The sequence below is a fragment of the Pinus tabuliformis genome, chromosome 5_1 (genome assembly GCF_031772625.1).
Source record: "Pinus tabuliformis cultivar Carrire ecotype Pingquan chromosome 5_1, CPIR1, whole genome shotgun sequence".
Classification (NCBI taxonomy): Eukaryota; Viridiplantae; Streptophyta; class Pinopsida; order Pinales; family Pinaceae; genus Pinus; species Pinus tabuliformis.
The window spans coordinates 526,358,318-526,382,259 of record NC_142305.1 but is presented as its reverse complement, the minus strand read 5'-3'; the positions used below and the strand labels follow the sequence as shown (position 1 = coordinate 526,382,259).

The 23,942-nt window shown below is 36.6% G+C and overlaps 2 protein-coding genes and 1 pseudogene across 7 annotated transcripts; 1 reads left to right on the top strand and 2 right to left on the bottom strand.

Moving 5' to 3' along the window:
- On the bottom strand, positions 1-2,101 carry LOC149165835 (ATP synthase small subunit 6, mitochondrial-like). Its single transcript, XM_089432402.1, has 3 exons — positions 1,574-2,101; positions 1,420-1,465; positions 1-70 (listed from the first exon to the last, which is right to left on the bottom strand). The coding sequence occupies exons 1-3, from the start codon at positions 1,692-1,694 to the stop codon at positions 16-18; spliced, it is 222 nt and encodes a 73-aa protein (XP_089288528.1). The 5' UTR covers positions 1,695-2,101; the 3' UTR covers positions 1-15.
- Positions 2,102-2,840: 739 nt separating this feature from the next.
- Positions 2,841-17,380, bottom strand: LOC149165834 (protein RER1A pseudogene; annotated as a pseudogene).
- Positions 17,381-18,099: 719 nt separating this feature from the next.
- On the top strand, positions 18,100-23,598 carry LOC149165833 (uncharacterized). 6 transcript variants are annotated; one of them, XR_016260774.1, is made up of 3 exons: positions 18,105-19,384; positions 20,463-20,628; positions 23,031-23,598. XR_016260774.1 is itself a non-coding variant. In XM_089432397.1 (3 exons), the coding sequence occupies exons 1-2, from the start codon at positions 18,292-18,294 to the stop codon at positions 20,468-20,470; spliced, it is 1,101 nt and encodes a 366-aa protein (XP_089288523.1). In that variant the 5' UTR covers positions 18,105-18,291; the 3' UTR covers positions 20,471-20,511; positions 20,591-21,506. The 6 variants fall into 6 exon arrangements, 4 of the variants coding, with proteins under 4 accessions (XP_089288520.1, XP_089288521.1, XP_089288523.1 ...); XR_016260773.1 differs by lacking the exon at positions 23,031-23,598 and adding an exon at positions 22,325-22,340; XM_089432397.1 differs by lacking the exon at positions 23,031-23,598 and having other exon boundaries at positions 20,463-20,511; positions 20,591-21,506.
- The last annotated feature ends 344 nt before the right edge of the window (positions 23,599-23,942 follow it).

The window sequence follows — 23,942 nt, the reverse complement described above, 5'->3', positions numbered from 1 at the left end:
CATACCTACAGTCCATCACAACGACAAGGACGACATCTGGACTGTCTCATTGGCAACCGCGGAAGATCCACTGAACAAGACAAAAAATGGAAGGTACCTTTTAATTTCCTCTTTTAAGGCCTTCAACAAGAATTTTCAATGTTTGTTACTTCTACTTCACACCTCATTATCAATAGGGATCCGATCCAAATGGAATTCAAGAGCGTGCAAGAGTCCAGAGAAGGACAACCTCTTTCTACATATGAAGCAGAAGAGTCAACACGACCGCTCCCCAAAGATGAAACAAAAGTTTCCGTAGATGAAGCACAAGAGTCAGGGCGACCTCCCTCTAGAGATGAAGCAGAAATCTCTGCATATAAAGCAAAAGCGTCTATGGATGAAGCAGAAGCCTCTAGGGATGAAAGAGAAGGGTGTACAAATGAAGCAGAACAGCTAGAACAACCACTCTCTAAAGATGAAGCATGGATGTTATTCAGAAGAATTGCTTTCAAAGACAACCCTGCTCCTCCTATGGATATACAGGAGTGTGCTAAGAATATTGCAGACAAGTGTAAAGGTTTTGGTTTGGCCATAACCTTAGTGGCCGCAGCAATGAGGGGAAAAAGCAGAGTAGATGAATGGGAGACTTCTTTATCTTCCATTAAAATGCAGATTCTTCTTCTTCTGCAGATACTCTGCATCCTCGCATTGAACCACAACTCTATCCACTATTAAGATGGTGTTATGATGCATTGTCCAATTCAGACATCAAAAATTGCTTCCTATATTGTGCCATGTATGCGGAAAATGAAAAAATCTCTGTGCAGGAATTAGTGCAGATGTGATTTGCAGAGAGTCTTGTGAGAAGCAAACAGGGGAACCATTTAATGGACATGGCCATTGGGCAAAGCTACGTGAACCTTCTTCTAGATCGTTGCCTCTTCCAAAATGCTACCGCTGACAAGGGTATCATGTTTGCTTGGCTGAATCCAGAGCATCCATGTATAAGAGTTCACCATGTTGTTGGCGAGATGGCAATATATATTGGCGAGAAGGAGAATTGTTTACTCATGGCAGGTCAACGGCTGCAAATTTTTCTTTATTAATTATGAATTTGTTTCAGTGTGATGGTATACAGTAGTGCCGCCCTAAAAGTCAAGCAATTTTATTCAACAACAAAAATCCGTAGCCACAAAAGATTCATAGGCAATAACCAAAACATTCGCTGTGAAAACGTAAATCACTGTCTCTATGCCTATGGATTTGCAGCGAGTTGTAAGCAAAATCTCAATATCCTTCTAAATGGCAAAATTCAAATTCCAATTAGCACATCACTAATAAATCCACATGAACTGGAAAGGAAATAATATTCAAAAACCGGGGGATCTACGGGGATCTGAAAGTCTAAATTTTGAAATTTGGATTAGTAAGATACAGTACCTCTTTCCATGGCGCTGCACGAAAGGGGAATTTTTTGCATCCTCCTCTGTGAAATCAAACGATCAACAAACCGTAAATACATACAGATAGACAACTACTCCTTTACTTCAGGCAAGACTGCAAAGGAATACGTAACGGAGATCAGGGAAGATACCTGTCAAGCCAAGGGACATCTTGGTTACGATGGTGAATGTAATGCCAAAACCGACCAGAAATGGCCAGTTTCTGTTCAATTCCCTCTTCAAAAACACCCTCATTGGCTCGTTCAAACCCATTGCTCTGCTCTGCTCCGCTCCGCTCCTGACGAAACCCTACCGGACTGACAAACTTCTTTAACCTAATGTAGGTATAATATAAACTTATTTATCCTATGAGTAATGACCTTCAAGCAATTCCTATCGGCTATGGGCTAACCCTATGACAATGGACCACCACTTCCTGGCTAGCAATGTTGACCTCCTTCCTGTCAATGAGACTGTCTCTCGGCACTGCCCTTAAGGCACTTCCTCCTGGGCACGGACTAATTGGCGAGAGTCAGGTTCGGATAGGTTTCGATAAGAGATGAAAACGGCCCAGTCCGGGATATGAGAGATAGTTCCAACGTTCGGGATCGGAGCACAGGGCGACGGGGATCTCTTGAAAGGTGCAGGGATCGACCCTGGCAAGCGTAACAGGAAGAGCGAAATGCCAAAACTAAGAGTTCATATGCGCCATTACTACTGGAGCTTATGAACGCTGAAGCTTCCGAACAAAACGTCTCAAACTCCAACTAAAAATTAGGTAACCGCAGAACCGCCTTCATGAATATCCATGAATACACGACGAGCGACGAGCACGGAGGGCATATTCCCCGCATAGCCAACATATGACCGCTCGCTTTCAGAATTCTGCAGATAAAGGTTTGGGTGGTTAGAGGGTTTATGCCCGCTCTATGCCAGACGCCAGGTGTCAGCCTGGGAAACAAAGGGACAACGAAAGTCCCTTTCAAAGGAAGGCCTATCGGCCTAATAATGAATTGATGCTTAGGTACTTAACCATATTTAAATATTTAAACAAGGAATTATATGAATCTACTCACAAAACCATTTGAACCATTCATAATAAACCAAGCTCTTTAATTTTCAATTTGCATTAAGAAAATAAATCATGTTTTGACAATAAAACCATATCTTAATTTTAAAAAATTGTGTCATATCCTCCTCTAGTTCCATTTCTACACAATACCCACAATGCCAAAAAAATTGGGCAGAGAGGAAAAGGCGTTTTAGAGATCTCATTTGACAACACCCACATTGGGAACAACATAAATCTGCAACACCCATAATGTGAATAACATCAGTGAGCACCTTCACATATAGATAACAAAGTGAAAAATCAATCAATACAAAACTTGCTAGCATGGAGGGAGATTTAGTTGACATTTAAACATATTGCATGTCATATCTAGCGAAGGTTATGTCTTGTTTAGATTTCTGAGTTTCCACAATTATAAATGGTACATATTTGTATGTGATCATGTGCAATATATACCTACAACTTCATCGTTAGCATGAAAAACACAATCCAGTAGAATAATAATATTGGTATTTTGCCAAAATACTAGCACATCAAATATCTAGAAGAATGTAATTATGAAAGCAATACAAAATGCCTTTGTTATAGAGTACCACAGTTTAAACTCAAGCAATTGCAAAATGCACACCCTGAATTGGTCTAACTGTTTGGTAGACAACCATTGACCCTCCATGGCCCTATCAATAAATTCAATATATAAATTCCCAGTCTATAAAAAACTATGTAAAACCCCTTTATGAAAAAATCCCTCCCAACATAAATGGCTTCCAGCATGTCAAGCCCCAACCATCTACCCAATATGTGCCGAGTAGATTTGTCCAGATAATACTGAAAACCTCTCCAAATGCTGCTCTTCTATCTGGCTATGGCAAAGGAGGGTGAGTCCCCACGCCGTCCCCGCCAACATTTGCATCCCTATGAACAACAACATAGCACAGGAATGTCGTGTATATACCTAAGCTCGATGGTACACTGCTATATACACTTACTATGTGGATTGCAATCCAAAGGCCTGTAGCCCAAAGGTAATTTCCCCACATGAGATGGAGTCACAATGGTGCTAGAATCCTATGGGAAATGGGCAGGGCCCCTAGGTGCGAGACGTAGTTGAAAATGGGGATTGTGGAACCTCGTTTCCCCAGGATTATATTTTAGAAATATTACATTGGAACATAATCTGGGTGCACTAAATTATTGTGATATGGCATTGAATATTCATTAATCAACTTTCACCGTATTGGAGTTAATACAGGCACGCCAGAGAGCTTGAGAGTGCAAAACAGTTGTTGGAAATATGGATGACCAGGTATAAATGTTCAATGCAATTATGCTTTATGGCGGAGTTGTGGATTTAATACTTGGAGAGATTGAGTGTTGTAGAATTTGTTGTATTTAAACTTATGTTAAGTGGAATCCCTCATATGGTGGAGGTATCATAATTTTTGATGGTTTAAATTTGAAATCAGAGGTCATTTTGACAGGTTGAAGATATAAAAGGGACGTCAAATCTGACAGGGAAAAATTTCCGCTGGTCATTAAATACATCTTAAAACCCAAATTACGTCTTACACGACCTCAAATTCCAGGGCTGGGTTCCACTCAACAAATATATAGCCTGCCAATGAGCATTAAATGAGTGTAGCAGTTTATGCCTATAGTTGGATAACTAACCTCCCAAAATCCAACAATGGGCATATACAACCCCACTCATTTAATACTCATTTTATGAGTGGCGCAGTTTATGCCTATAATTGAGTAACTAACCTCCCAAAATCCAACAATGGACATATACAACCCCACTCATTTAATACTCATTGACAAACTACTTATTTACAACGCCACTCAAATTGCTATGGGTGAGAGTATAATAGCATATTTTTGGAGTTTGAACTAGGTTAAATATAATAACATCTTTTTGTTTTTACAGGGGCAAGCCATAATGTTAATGACCAACAACAGGAGTTATTCCACATTTATCAACGTCATAAAGTACATAACGATTGGGGATCACGAAGTGAGAAGAAGATATCAGTGCCTATCATAAGTGTCTGGGGCAATGTGCGTGGCTAGTATTACAGAGCAAAAACAAGTGCGAAGGCCATTATTGTGCTCACTTGCTCAGTGACGTCGTCATTATTTTAATTGGTGAGATATTCTCCATGTAGTTTTTATTTTGCGAGTGAGTAATTGGAAACAAGCTTTGTAGAGTAAGTGTGTGGAGGAAGCATCCATGGGCATGGAGGGCGTTGTGTAAAGGTGGCTATGCTGAGGAAGTTATGCGCAACAATAGAGGAAATATGTGCGACACAGAAATGCAAGTAAAATAAAGACCCCCTTAAAATCAATTAATTAGCAATAAAAGCCTCTACTACAATACCTTGTAATTATTACCTATATTTTTTTAAAGTAATTTACAGTATCAATTAATACCACTGTTGTCTGATGTCCCCACCACATGACCTATACTTTAAGAAAAAAAATCTACACTTTAATCATGTCAATTTAAAAGGATATATACTCTGACGCTTTAAAAATTGTAAATATGCTAAAGTGAAAGTTGAAAAATATAATAATCATGTCAATAAAAAAGGATATATATTTTGACGCTTTAAATCAAGCGAATAAAAATTGTAAATATGCTAAAGTGAAAGTTGAAAAAGATAATAATCCTTTTATAAAATTCCCAAAAAAAAAATGGCAAGCCATAAATCCCATGCTATAGGGATTTTAATGCCTTATAGTACGCCCTTTTATGTATGACCATAGCCATTTCATGCCATGGTAATCGGCCACAATAAATGTGGTTACGGGACAGCCCTAGTCCCCGGATGTCAGATATCCTGATAACTGCATACATACATGGACATACAGCCATAGGAATTTCGTGCCGCCTCCGCCTTGATCGCCACCGCCACCACCACCACCAGTCCGTAGGAACGCTGGCATATACGATACAGGGTATACAACCTACGCATTTAATTCGCATATTAGTTTGAATTTGAATTTTGAGTTTGAATGTGAAAGCCCGCTCTCACAATTTTAATTTCTGATTGTAGAATACCAAAACCGGCTTACATGGCTGTTGTGGCCCGCGTCTCCATCTACGTTTTTTAAAATCTAATTTATTAATTTTATAAATTTTATATATTTATTTTATTAATCTTAATTAAAATAAATAATTAAAATTTCATATATTTATTTTTAAAAAATTATAATAGGTTATACCTTTATCTTATTTTACTATGTTTACACATTAAAATTAAAATTAAAATATGTTTTCTAAAATCTAATTTATTAATTTTATAAGTTTTATATATTTATTTTATTACTTTTAATTAAAACAAATTAAATTGATTAAATTATTTGATTAAAACAAATAATTTAATTTTAGATATTTATTTATTAATTTTACTTAAATAAATAATTATAAAATAATATTAAGTATTTCTATATTTTATTAAATTTTAAAAAATTTCATATAATTTTTTTTTCTTTTAATAAAATACAAAAATATTATGTTTTATTATTTTAATAAAATACACAAAATTATTATATTTGATTATTTTATAAACATAAAATATGGGATTTTCTATTGGGTGTAGAATATAAAGTGACAGGTTGTTCTATTAAGACAATTTGTGGTTAAAAGGTCATTTATTCGAAATTTGGCTTAAACACTCCTGGATTGTCGTTGCTCAAACCACAAATTAAACATGTTAGTCATCTCAAAACTCACATTACCTAATAAACTAAACAAAAAAACATAAAATTTATAATTTATACATATCAATCATAGATTTTTATACATATATAAAATTAAAATATTATTGGAAAAGATTAAAATAAAATTATACTAAATATTTAATATTTTAAAATAAAAATGTGTTATATCATAAAAATAATAAATTAATTTTTTGAATATGAATAAATTATATATATATATATAATTAAAAATTTGTTGAAAAATATTAAAATAAAATTGTATTCAATGTTTGATATTTTAAAATATTAAAATAAAATTGTATTCAATGTTTGATATTTTAAAATATTAAAATAAAAACTTTTACAATATAAATGAATAAATTAGTTTAAATTCATTTTAACTATTAATTTATAAAATATTTATTAAAATTAAATAAATTTAAAAAATAAGAAAAATGATTATATAAATATTTGATATATATGGACTAAATATGATGTGTAATACTACCAATGAAAAAAAGTGGCATACCACGAACAATAAGTTGTTAATATTGATAAAAACACTTAGGTCTTCTTGTGATCCGTGTTTCTTGGGGGGCGGGGAGTTTCTTTCTTTTTTTGGGTTCTATTTTTCTATTGTCGGATTCTCGCATATTTTACTTTCCAATTTCCATGTCACTCATCTCAGTTTAAGTCTTCGTTGGCATTTTTCTTCTCGAGTTTATTATGGATGATGAACTATTTTATTATGGCGATGATAACCCTTAAAGTGGGCATTCATACCCATCCCATGAAGATTTATTTTTATAAAGGATCGCCCATTGGTTTCACCTCCCATTCACATGATAGTGGAAGTGTCTCACTTTCCTCAAGGCTTATTTAATTTGTCATCAAATCATCCAGATAATGCACAACATTTGGAGGTTCCATGCCTGATTCCTTCTGCTAAGCATGCTCCATCTCTGGATACAGCAAGCCCTAATCACAATAAGCATCATGTGACAGCCTATAAAGCAACGAAATTCAAATATTTAAATGGTAATAGAGGATGATATTCCCCTTTGATACATTCTACAACTTAAATGTATAGGGATCTAATTGGTCGGTTTGCTAGGAAGGTGGTTAAACCTTCTTCTCTACCACACTTGATCGATTCCAATTGGGTTCTTATTATCAGTGTTTTATGCAATTCCACATATTTCCTAAAGCTCAATTATGTGGTATCCTCACTAAAGTAGATGAAGTGAGGACTCTCCTATCCTCCGATTAATGTTGGTGAAAATCTAGGTTGATGCTTCAAAAGTGGAATATGGATTTCGACGCTTCGCTTAGCCCCATGTGAATGAAAAGAAAATGGGCCCTCCTCACAGATTTGTCAACGCCATTCTAGAACAAATCAGTTTTGGAAAAAATAGGAAATCATATTAGCCAATTTGTTTGTTGGGAGGAAGTTTTCCTTTCAAAGCAAGATGGATGAGTGGCATGGAAGTAAGTGGAGATCAACCCCAGTGAAGGTTTCCTAGAGGATATTGAATTGGTATTCAATGAGGTTGCATGGAATCAAAAGATTGATTATTGGAAGTTTCTCTTCCATTCTTTTCCTTTCCATGAGGTAGGTCACCTCGTCTCTAATTGCACAAGAAAGAAAAATTCTAATCATCTAAAAAAGTTTATATTAGGAAACTTTTGAACATGTAGATTGAGGCCTCAAGACTGAGGGAGAAGGATCCTTTGGATTCCAAACTCAAAGACAATGACGACAATCATCATCCCTCCTTAGGTAAGTGGTTTCACACCCCCTCATTTTTTCCTATAAAAAATAATGATAAAATTCTTCATGATGGTAATATGCTTGAGAAATTTTCCAAAGTTATGTCCCTAATAGCAACATCTCTAGTGCCTTCTATTCAAGGTCTCTCCCTCTATAAAATATTTTTACATGTCAAGGAGAATGATGTCTTTCCAAATCCGATTTTTCCTTATGGTTCCAACTCATCATCCAACTCTTGTGGGAAACCTCCTTCTGTAGATTATAAGGTCATTCGTTCCTCAAACTAGCTCTATATTTCTATTGACCTCCATGTTAAGTGAAATGCTCTCTATTCATCTTCCTTGACGCGTGAATATGTCTCAGCGTCTAGTGATCTAGCCATGGATGCTCCTTCTGTTATTCATGCCAATCACAAATCCTTGCTTTCTAAGGCCCAATCTAAGGTTAGGGTAGACATTCTAAGTGGAAAAAATACCATAATATCCAAGTTTCTTAGATAAAACGCCCCTCCCATGAAGGAAAATGAAGGTCTTGTCTTTGAATATTAGGGGGTTTAGGGCCAACCCCAAAAAATTGACTCTAAAGTGGCTCATTCGAGCCCACATCTTGGATGTTATAATGATTCAAGAAACTATGTCATCGAGTGCCTATGTGGTTTCAATTTTAGAAATACGGTGTAGAAATTAGACTTTCTTCTCATTAGATTCAAAAGGTTTTTTGGGTGGCTTTCTTATGGCTTTGCGGCCTGATCCATCGTTTTACTTTTATCGATCTCTTCCAAACATATAGCAATTGATTTTGTTTCAAACTAACTGGAAGAGGTGAGTCATCACATTATTCCAATTACAAATTCTTATGATGCATTAATGAAGTCAAAATATTTATTTGACTCACTCTCATAATTGGAAGTAGTTCATAAATTAGACCTATGATGCATGATGTGGAAGCCATTGGAATTAAAATGGACATCCCTATCATAGCCTTTGTCAAGGCCCTCTATCCTACATATTATCACTATCTTCAATCCTTACAAGTTAGTTCCCAACTCAAGGATGATACTTTTGACACTCTTGTGGAGGCGTTTGCAAGAAGGGATAAAGCTTTTGGGAAGAGGAATATAGCTTATAAATCCGATGAAGAATTTGTGTGCCTTGCACAAAAAGAGAGGAATTAGTCACAATATTCTTCTAGAGGAAGATTTGGTAGAATAAGACATGGAAGGAAGAATAACAGAGACAATGGGGATAAATATCATCAAGGAGGAAAATATGATCTCCATTATATTTGTTTAAAGATTTATAAACCTTGTGTGATTTAGTTAGCAAACATTTGGGTAATATTTAATATGTCATTGAAAATAAAATTAAGAATAACAAGTTGCAAAAATGAACGTGTGTTTATTTATGTAGGTTGATCCAATAGGTTTTTCAATCGTAAGCTAAAACCAAAGAATACAACTCATTAAACATGTAGAGGAAAACATGTATATCCACTAATTATTTTTTAATATATATTCCTATTACATAAATTAATAACCATGCATAATGAAGAAGGCATATGGCCTTTATGCAAAACTTACCAAATGGTACCTAAAATACCATATGGGGTCAAGGACACCAGAGAATGCATGTGTCATGGTTGGACACCTTGATCATAGTGCCTAAAGCCTACAATATTCATTTTCTTATGTAAGGCTCTTATTTTCCTCTTCAACCATGGCTTAGGCCCTTAGACCCCTCACTACTATCCAAAACCAATTAATTGTAGCCACTTTCCACTTAAAGGCTAAAGATCTCATAAAAAGTTCGTATGTGGTGTTTCAATTTATCTTTCATCATGCTTAAGCCTTGGAAGCTTGGATAAATTCCTAAGTCCCTTTTTATGCTTTCCTAACCATTGATAAGTTATAAAGACCGATCATGGTTACAAAAAGCATCATGATATCCCATGGTAAAGCACTCATATTTTAGACTCGTGGTTATCAATTAGAGGTGTTTTCCATGTGATTGAGACTAGCAAGCATCATTTTGGGCATAAGGTTGTTATTGTTAACTCATAACCTTGGTTGGGACTATAGACCCATTTTTGATGCATAATTAACCTAATCATGGTGTCCATTAGACACTTGGAAGAAAATTGTATCTAGCAAAGGTCTAATGTGGTGGTTCAAGGACTTGCCCATGGTGCTTGAGGCTGATAAGAAATATTTATGGCTAGATGTTCTTATTTCCTTCCCTTAACTACAATGATAGACTTGAGACCCATCAATTATGCCTAAGTATAATGTGTTAATCGACTCAAATGTGAAAGAATCCCTATAAAGAGCTTAACTCAATGTTTCTAGGTGTTGTTCATGGTGCTTGATCTCAAGAAGGTTTACTTAGGGGGGTCACTATTTCCCACTTGACCATGCATATACCTCAACATTTCAACTACAAAATGACTACTTATGATGCTTGTATCCTACTTAGAGGTGAGAGAACCCTAAAATATTCCTACATATTGGTTTTTGGTTTCCTAAAATGTTTGAGCCTAACATATTTTTCTTCAATACCCCTATGACCATTCAAACATCTCAAGATGAATGGGTATATAATGAAGCTCCCTTTTGTCTAAATACATTGGAGCCTCCCTTGTAAGAAGTCTCTGAGAACAAAAGTTTGGGAAAAGCTCGTGCAAAGTATAGAGAAAAAAATATATTGTTGGACCTTTAGGACACTCAACCTTTCTATTAGACTTACCTTTATTAAATTACTTTTGCAAGCCATCCTTATGTACCTATTCTCATCCTTGGCAACCCCTAAAGCCATTCTAGAAAAAATAAGAAACATACAGAGATCCCTCCTTTGGGGGGAGCTAGAGAGTAAAAAAAATGGGCCCTTGTCACCTAGGAAAATTATATTATCCTAACCACCTAGGGGGCCTACGACTAAGCGACCCTAAAATTCTCACTCAATCACTAGGAGCCAAAACTTGGTGGTGGTGTCTTAAAAACCTGGAAGCTTTATGGAGTAAAGTATGGAAGGAAAAATGCATGCCATGAACAAACAATAATCTGTTGATTTGGATGGGGGGTGGAATTGATGGATCTCATCTTCGGAATTCAAGCTCACAAGTTTTTGGAAATCAGGCACATAAATTTAACCCTCTTTTGGTAGGATTCCTATAAGAAATGGACTGGTTGGAAAAAGGAGAGTTTAATTAGCTAAAAACTTGTTTGATATTGCAAGGTGGAGTCGCGGTCCAATAGTATTGGGTATAACCTCAATCTCAAAAACAATGGAGGCGGTGGGAGAAGTGCACACACTAACCATTGAAGATAAGATTCGAAACACAAGGAACCATCACAAACGAACTAGAAATTGGAAGAATTAAAATACAATCTGGGAAAGATATCCTCTACTAAGGACATTGGCCTAAAGGATATTTTAGCTTCAAGGAGGCTTACATATAGTTAGTTGGCATAGAAGGACACCCCAACAAAAGTAAATGGAAAAAGCTATGGAATCAAAACTCTGGCCCAAGGTGATCCATTTTCTTTAGATTCTCATGCAAAACAAGATATTAACTTGAGACAATCTCCAAAAAAGGGGTTTTCAAGGTCCAGGTAGACTCTAGCTTATGCTGGAAAAGCATAGAAACAACTAAGCATCTACTTAATAACTATAAATTTTCATCATAAATATGGAATTGTTTGGCCATAATTTTTAGATGATCAAATTGGAATGGAACCAATATCCATGTTACACTTTAAGAATGTAACTTTTGGCCTTTTACAAGTATTACAGTGAATAGAACATTAAATTGGTTTATAGGATTTATAATGTGGGAAAGATGGAAGGAAAGGAACATAAGAATATCCAAATATTAGTCATTAAATCTGGACACTATTCGAGCTCCATAATGGGAAGGGTAAGAGAAGCAATCCTCACAACCCCTTGGTTTACAAAAGATTGGGGATGTAGTTCCAAGGAATCACGCATTCTCACACTTTTTGGGCTCAACCAATCCTTCATAATTTTTTAAGCTCCACAACCCCAACCTATTCCTTTAAGTCCTGATAACTGGAAACCACCTCTATTGGCTTCTTAAAACTAAGCTTTGATGAGGCCTCTAGGGGTAATCCTAGCCTTGTTAGTTTTGGAGGGGTATTTAGAGATATCATGGATAAACTACTCACATTTATGTGGGAAATATAGGAAATTAAATTAATAATGTGGTGAAACTCTCATTCCTGGAGCAAGGTATAATAATAGGCAAGCACTTTAACTATCAAAAATTGATCATTGACGGGAATTCTAAAATTTAAGTATGGGGGATTACGCAGTGCATTATCTTAGATATCATTTTTGGGATTCAACTGCGTTAAGTAAGTCATTCAAACGTATGACCATTTCCATGAGAGGTAGTTGTAACTGACTAATTTCTCATGATTTTTGAATCGTTCACTTAGCACTCATTGCATCGGGTGATGCTCACAGGGGTGAAGAAGTGGGATTGAAACTAGTGAAATGTGGAGAACGAATCACATAGCATCAATCATCACTTCCGGGGCTTGCACCCGGTAACCAGGACTTCCCAGGAGGTCAGCCATCCCAGAACTCCTCTGGCTCAAGCGCGCTTAACTGTGGAGTTTTTCCCCACAATCAAGCCCACTTAGCTTGCTACCCCATTTGCAAAACCTTAGCAAGTATTGTGCCTCATGAACCATTCAAGTAGAGATCCCTTGACTCTTTTTGAATTTAAGTATGGGGGATTACGCAGTGCATTATATTAGATATCATTTTTGGGATTCAACTGCGTTAAGTAAGTCATTCAAACGTATGACCATTTCCATGAGAGGTAGTCGTAACTGACTAATTTCTCATGAGAAATTAGTCAGTTACGACTACCTCTCATGGAAATGGTCATACGTTTGAATGACTTACTTAACGCAGTTGAATCCCAAAAATGATATCTAATTCTAAAATTGTTATCCTGTCAATTTTGTTGATCTGTCATCACTACATTGGATCAAACAAATTCAAATTTTTTTAATCAAACAAACTCAGAACTGTCTTGTTATGACCAGAGAAGAAAATGCAATCAAAACATAGTGGATGACAAGAGAAAATACCACACATTCTATTAAAAAAATTAATTGTCCATGAATCCATTGAATCAAACAGATTCAGAACTCTTTAATCAAACAAGTTCATAATTGTCTTGTTATGAATAGAGAACAAAAGGTGGAACAAACATAATGGATGACAAGAAAGAATCCTAGAAGAATCTGGGCATGTTGAAAAGTCTCAAACGCAAAATGGAACTCATCCTCAACTTCCTCAGTATTACAAATTAAGAAAATTTGTTTATCCCAAGGTGTTTTTAACTCCACAACTCATGTCAATACTTATTAGTCAACTGAAATGTATATCATCATTAAAAATCGAGACAAACAAGTGGATTAAATATGAGTGTCAAGTGTAGATTAAATTGTTGAGAAAACTACAACCTAATTTGAGCTAAACCTTATTTGTATAACTTTCTATCTTTTCAGGCATAAGTTAATTGTAAGGAGGTTTACTATCAAGGCCCCTCTCTAAGGATGATTTTTCAAATACAAGCCTTGAACAAGGAGATAGAAACTATGAAGTTGCCAAAAAACTGTGAGGCTTTTTCTTAACGAATTTGATGATTATGGCTCAGACCGAATCAAAATGAGGTTTATGTAAATGAAAATTGAGCAAAGCAGCTATACTTCACCCTTTTGTTTGCAAGAACAAAAAAATACTTTACTTTCATTACTTAAAACAAAAGAGGTTACAAGTAGCATAGATCAGATCATCAACAACAGAGAGATCAATGTCCAACTTAAGTCTTCCTTCCAGGGCAGAGTTCACCAAAGAAACATAGATAACAAAAAAAGACATCGTTCACAAAAATTGAAAACAAATTAGACCAAATTATAGTGGAATTTGCAATGTCCAAGGTACCCCAGGGAGTGGCTCAAAACTGTTGAAAGACCAAATCATAAATTCTAGAATGGGCAAGAGATATTCAGCTGGGAGGCCTGTGAGTTACCCATGTTATATCTCCTCTCATTTGTCTCATTGAGTTCTTTCAAATCAATCACTCTGCACAACACACCAAGATGTTGCAACATGGATCTTCAGAAAGTCTAATACCTCTAATAGGAAGGTTGGGGCAGAGGTCCTTATAGAGGCATAGCTAGCCATATTGCAATGCATATTTATATATGTGGAGAAAATAGAAGAAACCAAAAAATATGGCGAAAAATACTACCCTCGTTGAACTATAAGCAACGCAAGATGACAAACTAAGGTGAACCCTAAAATCTTCCTAGTGAGATGGAAGTAATCATAGAATGTGCAATGGATTAGGGCCCAATTACTACCTTCGGGTGGGGGATTTGACAACTTTTGAAAGATCAAATGAACAACCTTGAGAAATATATAAACCCCCAAAGAAAGTAGCGCTTTTATATGTTTATTTTCTGCCGAAGGCGCGGTCAGGGCCATGGAATGTCGACAAAGAAGGTTTTTAGGATCCAAATGACTCATTCTTTTTGGTCATGAGGCTCAAAAGATGAGGGTTCCTCAAATTTACAATGACCCACAAGAAAAAAAACCTTGCAAAAATTATAGTGAACCTCAAACATAAAACCCTAGAAAAATTACACTGAACCCCATGAAAAATTTCAGTGAACCCCAAGCAAAAATTATAGTGAACCCTAAGCATAAAAACAAGGAAATATTTACAATGAACCCCGAGCAAAATTTACAGTGAACCCTATGCAAAATTTACATTGAACTGTAAACATAAAAACACTAAAGAGCACAAACTTCCCATGGTTTGAATGTGTTTAAAAACATAGAGTTAGCAACTAGTAGGAATGTAATCCTACCAGACAGTCATCGACGAAGCCACCAAGCTACACAAACCATGTTGCATCAGTGTTGAAGACCTCAACCCTTCACAACACCTCATTTGCAAACCCAACCATTCTCACTTGTCGCAAAAATCACAAAGGTGTTAAAAATAATTGCAAATAAACCAATGAAAATGCCAGAAAAATTCACAAACAAGAGAACTTGACCTCTAAAAAACCCACTGGAGTGCAAAAACCCCATGTCCACCATGTCCATTGTTGAGCTGATGGAAATTTGGGGCTCGGTCGACAATGAACGACTGTACCAAGCGCTGGTGCACTACAACCATGGAGCAACGAGGCATAAAAAATGAAGCCCTAAATCACAACATTCAAACCCCTGAATCCCCCACAAATTGCTTCTCTCAGCACACAAACCACTTCTCTTAGCAATGAAACCAGTCGAGCACAATCACCCAGTGTATGTTGACCAACATCAAGGCATCGATCGAACAACAATGGGGCAGAAGAACGCCCACACACTGACCCCAAGAAAAATAACACAACCTTCCAAATGCAGTAAAAACTAAACCCTAAAAGAGGAGGAAAAACATGAGAAACGAGGCAGGTGTTAATTCCCCAGCTACCACGACAAGTGGGATGATCTGTTAGACACGTGTCGTACAATCCATTCAATACTGAGATGATCGTTTGATGTCATGGCAGAAAAAAAACACGCAACAATTGATGTCCTTCCCCTAGTTTTTTTTCCTAATGCAACTCTTCTCAGACTCGCCTACTCTTTTTTTAAATTTTGAAAAATAATTGAAATTAAAAAAAAATACTAAAAAAATGAAAAATTAGCAGTAATAGCATGGCTGATGGGATTTGAGCGCACGTAGCCGGTCACAACGTGGAACTCTCCCCACTAAAGCAATGATGAAGCACTATACTTTAATTGGTCCATATGTTTATGAAATGAATAACTAATTAAAATTGTACTTGTGTCACCAAAATGGGCTTAGTGTGACATCAATGCATGAAAGTACACTATAGTTCATTTATGAATCATAGTGGTAGTAAAGGTATTACTAAAAACGTTGGTTGTATTTTTTTATTTTTTTTTTAGAACGAGAATTTTTATTTATTTATTTATTTGAATGGTGTAATTTGTAAAATTTATAAATGAGATTATGGGACTCTGTTTTTTACATTCTATGGGTATTTGGAGAAGCCTAAATATATATATTTTGGAAGCGATAGTGGTAGATGTAAGATACACTTGCTTGAAGTAACAAGTCTTTATATGTAGATTGGGCGAAAAACCAAAATTTTTTTTACAAAGGTTTACTAGTTGGAGGATATGTAGATTCCAACCAAAAAAATCCAATACATTTAATAAAAATTATTTTAAAACATGAAATTGAGAAAACTTATTATGATAAAATATTTTATAATATTAAATCTATTTTTATATAATTTTAAAATTATTCCATAAAGAAAATTTACATTTAAATTTTAAAATAACCATAAAAAATTAAAATTAAATATAACCTCCTCACAACCATAACGACCAAAACATATAGATATATAACAATTCTATTTCCATAATATATTAAAACACGAGTACTCAAACTTTAAAAATCATTTGCAAAATTACAAATGGTCCAAGTTAGACATCTTATGAACCCATGAACCTGTAAGAGTTTCAGCAGACATCATTTAAAAAAAAAGCAAAACAATTTCGCATTTCGCCAGAGTTTCTTTCAAAGATCTATAGCAGTTGTTTTTAGCTCTCAGTATTTTCTCTCTCTTATGTTTGAAAAAATATGTAGAAAGCTCTAGGATACTCAGCGGTTTTGCCGAGGCAATGATTAAATTTTTCCTCCGAAACCGAGACTATGCAGTGTAAACTTATCAAGCATAACCGAGACTATGCCATTGTAAACCTCTCTGGCAGAGCATAAAATAAATGGTATTCACAATAAAATAACTAGTAGTACCCTTTACGTGCGATTACGCGTAAATGTAAACCTGCAAACTCATAAGACTAAAGATATAATAAATGAAAATGTGTGATCTCTGAAGAAAGTAACTGCGCAAAGTTACTTAGAAGAAACAAACTCAACAAATTTAAACAATGAAAAATTTCGATGAAAATATATTGCACTGCGTATGTAGATATATATTCTAACCTCAATAGTTAAACTTAAAGAAAACCTCAGCGGCTTTTGGGCATTTGAGTACAGAGAAACTACCGTTCCCTCCATCCTGATAAATCTTCATCTCCCGGCATTCACGAAGGTCATCGAGAACACTGTTTGGCTGCCGTGGGTGAGATGAAATATTGAGCAGCATGAAAGGACTTGGTAGAATAGCTGCTGTATATCTCGCTGCGCCTCAGCGTCTTCGTGCAACTGTTGCAGTGAGTGCAATGTCTGAGAAGTCCCCAGCATCTGAAAAGCAGTGCTACCAACGCGCTGAGGATTTGAGACCTTGGCATCGCCTTCACCATGAGGGCCACGGACACTAACAGACCGCATTTCGTTACACCCTCCAGAGAGTAGGACGGGCAGCCTGCACCCTCCAGGGGGTCACAGTTATAGAAATTAAATTTTTGAAAGCGGGCTTTCAAATTCAAATTCAAACTAATATGTCAATTAAATGCGTACGTTGTATATCATGGTATACCCTGTATCGCATATGCCAGCGTTCCTACGGACTGGTGGTGGCGGTGGCAATCAAGGCAGAGGCGGAGGTGGCTCGAATATGAATTCAAATACGTAACATGCATGCATAGGTCATCACATTTAATATGGGCCTCCGGATGTATACCACGGTTTTATGTATGGTGGATGGCGGCTATCCATTTAGTAGTACTTTCAGACACTGTTTTACAGACATTAAATACTTAATAGCATGGGATTTATTGGTTGTTAAAAATAATAATTTTGGTTAGTACAGTGATGTGTGGTTTGACGGTAAGTTATATGAGCGAAGCTAGGGAATACCGAAGTTCAAATTTCATTGAGTACAATTACTCACTGTGGTGGCAGCTAGAGGGTCAGATTCCCCTTTCCAGTGAGTCTGCTCTTGCTAAAATCATAGGAACTTAGTATACCTGACTTGCAGGTGGTTGGTTATGCTTTTGGTGTTATTGTGGCAGCTATGAGGTTTGATACTTGGTCTCCCATAGATTAACCCTGACAATTACCAATTCACCATGTGATTAAAAAAAATAATAACCCTGGATAAAAATTTTGTTTAGTTCCATCTGTATTGCGCGCCACATCTGCTGGCTCCAGATTACCAAAACACAGGAAACTCATTTATTGTGGCTTCTGCAACTCCGTTATAAAAACATTCCGGCTATAGCAGGGATTTTGAATCGGTCTTTTATCAGTACCGACCACAGAGACTGACTTTTGCCATTTCCATTGGGCTGTCTTTTGAAATGGGTGTTGTATTAATGAATTGGCAACCCCTGATCCGCTTCTCAATTATTCAATTCATTGTCTGCTTGGCATGCCTATCCAACATCGCTTTAGCAGGGGGATTGATCGGTGAAGAAGTGACTGGTTCATCTAATGTTCCCGGTATAGGATTGGCCTGCTTTGGCAATCTGGCAGTGTTTGTCACAAGTTTGCTACGAGGCAGACTCGATTTGGAATTGGGTGGCAGGGATGTTCTGGCCACCATGAGAGGTCCTAAACTTGAGGACATCAATGATGGATTCGGACTCACAACATCCACGGATTACACTCAAGTTTCTGTCGTCATGTTGTCAAACCGCGCGCCCAATCTTTCGATGAAGCAGTTCATGAGGTACATATCCAATGCCTATAATGTGCACTCCACCATCCTCCAATTCTTTCCTGTAAAATCTCCTGCATCCAAGGGAACTGCCCATGAATGTAAATGCATCGTATTTAGCACAGTGGAAGAGGTCATAATCTTGCTTGCTGAGCAGCTTCCTGGAACCCTGAAACGACTCTCGGATTCCCTGTTCCTGCTGCCATCAAGGAAATGCTTCCAAGAGGGTTGCCATGGATGCAACGAGGGCCTGCTGTATGTGAAAGAAAATGGAAATAAGAAAGTAGTATACGAGGGTAAGAAGAAAGACCCTGAGCACAACATCGTAGAAAGCAAGAGATCCGCGATTTTTGAGACGCTTAATCAGAATTTCCCGGACGAAGAGCATAAATGCATCTGCATCCCACTTTGTCCATTGGGGCATGACTATTGGACAAAGCTGTTGAGCAGATCCTTCGGAATCAGAGACACACAGGATGCTAAACCAGAAAATTTCAGCACTGCTTCTTTAATAGTCCCAAGGTTAACAGAAGTATTAATTAACCTTGTACTCACAGTATGGTTCAGAGTTGATGGCTTCTCTAGCTCTCTTGTTGCTCGAAGGGCTATACGAGACTATGTTGTGGACAGCAAAGGAAGTGGGTTTGGTGCAAATGCGTTTCTGACCAAAGCTGAGTCCCGGGTTGAATCCCGAGATAACTTCAAATATGTTTGCCATGTGCTGAGCTTCAGAGGTAAATTTGGTATCAGAACCTTCTCGTTTATGGTGGGCAGTGTCAATTTCATATGCTCCATTAGCTGGGTTGTGCTGATTGCAATTCATGGAAGCGTTGGGAAATGGTTTGATGGTCACCCCACAACACTGTCTAGACCTAGAGTAACAGTGATAATGGGCATCATGAGTATTTTGTTGGGCATGGACATTTTGCATCTTTACCTGTGTTGGCGTCGTTCTAAAAATTCCCTTTCCAGCCGTTCTAAGAATTTCATTTCCCGCAGTGTTGTTATGGTTTTGGTAGTCATAATTTTAGAAATAGCAGGCACTGTAGTAATGGGGACTTTGGGCATAAAAGTATTTGGAAAATGGTTATACAGTGCTCTGCATGTTTTAGTCTGGGTGAAGTGGGGAGTTGGTAGTTATCTTTTGGGTGAGTATCCACCAGAATATGAATCTGAAATAGATTATGATAATGGGATTTTGGTGTACTCTTCCATATTCTTGCTAAACTCAGTTTTGGCAGGAGTTAGAGTCTCCTGGAAGTATCCACTTAAGTTAGAAGAGCTGAGTTAGAGTCTCCTGGAAGTATCCACTTGAGTTAGAAGAGCTGTTGTTCTCAGTTTATCACAAACCCTGTGAACATTATTGTAATAAATGGTTTAATTATAGTGAAATCTATCACATTTAACTTATGTTTTATCTTTGTTGTTTTATCAATTTGATTTTTTTATTTTTAGGAGGTAAAGCGTTTCCCTCTGAAATGAACACCCTAATTGAACACCCCTAATTGCCACCTGGCACAAGTCTGCACCATCCAATCAAATGTTACACAATTCAAGAATAATGTGCCATGAGATTAATACAGTTTTAATACAGTTTCACAGTTTAGTTTTAATATAGTTTCACAGTTTTAACAGTTTCAATACCGTTTCAGTTTCAACTGAGTGAAACTGATATAGCGTATAACCCTGCATAACGTGAGCTTGAACTTAAACTGATATAGCATATAACCCTGCATAACGTGAGCGTGAACTTAAACTTCGCATTTGTGTTTTCATTTGTATTTGTGTTTTCATTTGTGTTTGGTCTTGCAGGAATTTAAGGAAACTTCTGAGGCATACACCTTCAAGATTGATCCTGCGGGTATATTCATCATGCATGTTACAGGGTTTTTGGATTTGTTGATATTTAGTGCCTGGTGTTTATCCGTCGGTCTTGGCAGGTTTGAAGAAAGAGGAAAGACCACCAGAAACCTGAGCAGTAAGAAGAGTTCGTGAAACCCTCACTGGGTGTTTTTTGTTATGACCTGCTTATCTTTCCCTTTCTTTATTCAGACATGTTTCATAATTTAAAGTTTCTGCAACAATGTTTCTCACGTCTTTTGTAAATGACACATTCTTATAGCTACAGTACTTGTTGCCTGTTAGAATTCACCGCTTGTCTTGATATAGCCCTTTTTTTGAATTTCTGCTGGACTGTCTCTTATCAATAACTATTCCCCTCTATATCAATTCTTTTCGGCCTACCATCTGGTCTTAATACGTCAGTTTCTTTGATGGGCATGTTAATACTCTCATGGTCATATTGGACCGATTTTTGAAGTATACTTTCTCTTGCTCCTGTATTGCTGATCATCGATATTCTTATAATTTTACTGTTTTCATTTGAAGTTGTCATAACCCTCTAAATTCATTATTTGTCAGTTCTTATTCCATTAGTTCCGTGGTCATTCCTTCCTCTCAATGCCCACAAAATCCATCTGATGCGTGCCATAGTAGCATCAGTACCGATGTTTGGACAGCTTAGAGTTTACCAATTCATCATGCTTTTGATCCATAAGTGAGTGGCTATAAACCTTAACTCTGCATTGAGTGATATAGATACCCAGTAACATGTTGAATAGATTGAAATCTTATAACTTTTACAGCTAAAAGCAAAGAATTTGCCACCATAAGAATTTACTAATTCATCATGCTTTTGATCCATAAGTGAGTGGCTATAAACCTTAACTCTGCATTGAGTGATATAGATACCTAGTAACATGTTAAATAGATTGAAATCTTATAACTTTTACAGCTAAAAACAAAGAATTTGCCACCAGCTGTAGCTTCTCTGCGTCATAAGGAATATGGGCTTCAGGTAGTTGTTATTGGACAGTCAAGTCAAGTCGCTTATTGTCAATTCATTGGTTGGCCCACCGCCCGCCCCTTGAATAAACAGCACATTTTGCACAGTTTGACTAAATGGGCTGAATTTAGATTCATTCACAATGCATTCAGATATGGAAAGTAAAGCTTAAATACTCGTTATCATCTCATTTCTCTAGACCCTCTCTCCCTTGCTTCTGCACTCTGTTCATTCAATATTTCAAGCATTCACTGCCTGTTATCTTCCTTAACCGCTTAATCCATTAATCCATTTAATTCAGTCCAAAACATAAATACCAAGATGCCTACAGCTACTGCTACTCATTCGAGGAGGAACATCCCAAAAAGAGGGCAGGTGAAGGCAGCCATTGCCTCTTCCCTCGCCCAATCCATCAGATCACTGTTAGGATCCCCTAAATCCTTCAACCACTCTGTTCCTCTTCCTCTTCTCTCACGACTGCAAATCGTTTGAGAGCACAATGAATGACTTGCAGATCAGATGGGCTTATCTCCAGAATGCTGATACAGATTTGAGTTTCTTTCATTACAAATTCAGTGATGCAGAAATTAAATCATTATGGATGAAGCATTTGTTTCCTCTTCCTCTTCTCTCGCAACTGCAAATCGTTTGAGAGCACAATGAGTGACTTGCAGATCAGATGGGCTTATCTCCAGAATGCTGATACAGATTTGAGTTTCTTTCATTACAAATTCAGTGATGCAGAAATTAAATCATTATGGATGAAAGCATGGGATCCTCAGATCTGTTGTCCAAATCATTTGCTCATTTGTCTGACTCTTTTCTTCAGATTTGAAGCCCTGCAACACCAATGGAGTTTTCTCTTTACGCTGTAGTGAGTCACCAAATGTAAAGAGGGGAAATATTTTCTACTACAGCAGCTTTTACCAGTTGCAGTTGAAAAGCTCTGAAATACAAAGTTTGTTGATCAGAGATTTTGAGTTGAAATATATGGCACTTGATTCCCCTTGGCATATCTCTTTGAGGAATTTGCAAATTTGGCAATGATCAAATATAATATCTCAATGTTAATGTTGTTTATCAGACCTCCTCCCTGTCTTGCTTTTAGAAAGCTCTGCTCTGCTAACATATTTATTGCAAATGTAAACATGCCATACAGTTTGTCGATGTGATACCTAGTTCAACTTTTACAAGGTTAATTTATGGGAGCTTGTATGTTTTGGTAGAATGTGAGAAGTTGTCAATGTGAGAAGGACGTTGGAATTTTTCTATGGTGGTAGAGGTTGCAAATGTGTCTCCTATTTTTTATACCATGGACAGAACTTTGCTGCAAACATATTTTTCTCAACTGAAAGAGTTTCTCACAATTAACAAGCATAGTGGACTTAACTTGTGGACAACCATTTTTGCTTTTGAAGACTGCAATTTTTCAACTGCAGATTATAGATTGTAACATAATTACAATGTATTTTATTTTTGGGCCTTGGCTTATACTGGTTATTTGAACTTTTTTTTGGCCTGACTCTTTTCCTCAGATTTGAAGCCCTGCAACACCAATGGAGTTTGCTCTTTACGCTGTAGTGAGTCACCAAATGTAAAGAGGTGAAATATTTTCTACTACAGCAGCTTTTCCCAGTTGCAGTTGAAAAGCTCTGAAATACAAAGTTTGTTGATCAGAGATTTTGAGTTGAAATATATGGCACTTGATTCCCCTTGGCATATCTCTTTGCGGAATTTGCAAATTTGGCAATGATCAAATATAATATCTCAATGTTAATGTTGTTTATCAGACCTCCTCCCTGTCTTGCTTTTAGAAAGCTCTGCTCTGCTAACATATTTATTGCAAATGTAAACATGCCATACAGTTTGTCGATGTGATACCAAGTTCAACTTTTATAAGGTTAATTTATGGGAGCTTGTATGTTTTGGTAGAATGTGAGAAGTTGTCAATGTGAGAAGGACGTTGGAATTTTTTTATGGTGGTAGAGGTTGCAAATGTGTCTCCTATTTTTTATACCATGGACAGAACTTTGCTGCAAAGATATTTTTCTCAACTAAAAGAGTTTCTCACAATTAACAAGCATAGTGGACTTAACTTGTGGACAACCATTTTTGCTTTTGAAGACTGCAATTTTTCAACTGCGGGATTATAGATTGTAACATAATTACAATGTATTTTATTTTTGGGCCTTCGCTTATGCTGGTTATTTGAACTTTTTTTTTGCCTTGTCTGCAATTGGAGGTATTTTGAAGCATGTTTTTGGGAACTTATATAGATGACCTCAACCTGTACTGGTCTCACTGATTATATGTAGTATATATATGCTCTTTTTCTCCCCCATATATTTTCCATGGATGAGTTTATGTAAGTAACTTGAGAATACACTATTGTGGAGGCAGAAGCATTAATCATGATGACCTCAACCTGTACTGGTCTCCTGTACTAG

Bases quoted from the DNA above. Each gene is read 5' to 3' on its own strand.
- LOC149165833 (XM_089432394.1), top strand. From the start codon at position 18,292: ATGGGTGTTGTATTAATGAATTGGCAACCCCTGATCCGCTTCTCAATT. The intron at 19,385-22,324 runs GTAAATTTGGTA...TCTTTTCTTCAG, and splicing joins CCATGTGCTGAGCTTCAGAG to ATTTGAAGCCCTGCAACACC.
- LOC149165835 (XM_089432402.1), bottom strand. From the start codon at position 1,694: ATGGGTTTGAACGAGCCAATGAGGGTGTTTTTGAAGAGGGAATTGAAC. The intron at 1,466-1,573 runs GTATCTTCCCTG...TTGATTTCACAG, and splicing joins GATGTCCCTTGGCTTGACAG to AGGAGGATGCAAAAAATTCC. The intron at 71-1,419 runs GTACTGTATCTT...TGTCTTGTTCAG, and splicing joins GTGCAGCGCCATGGAAAGAG to TGGATCTTCCGCGGTTGCCA.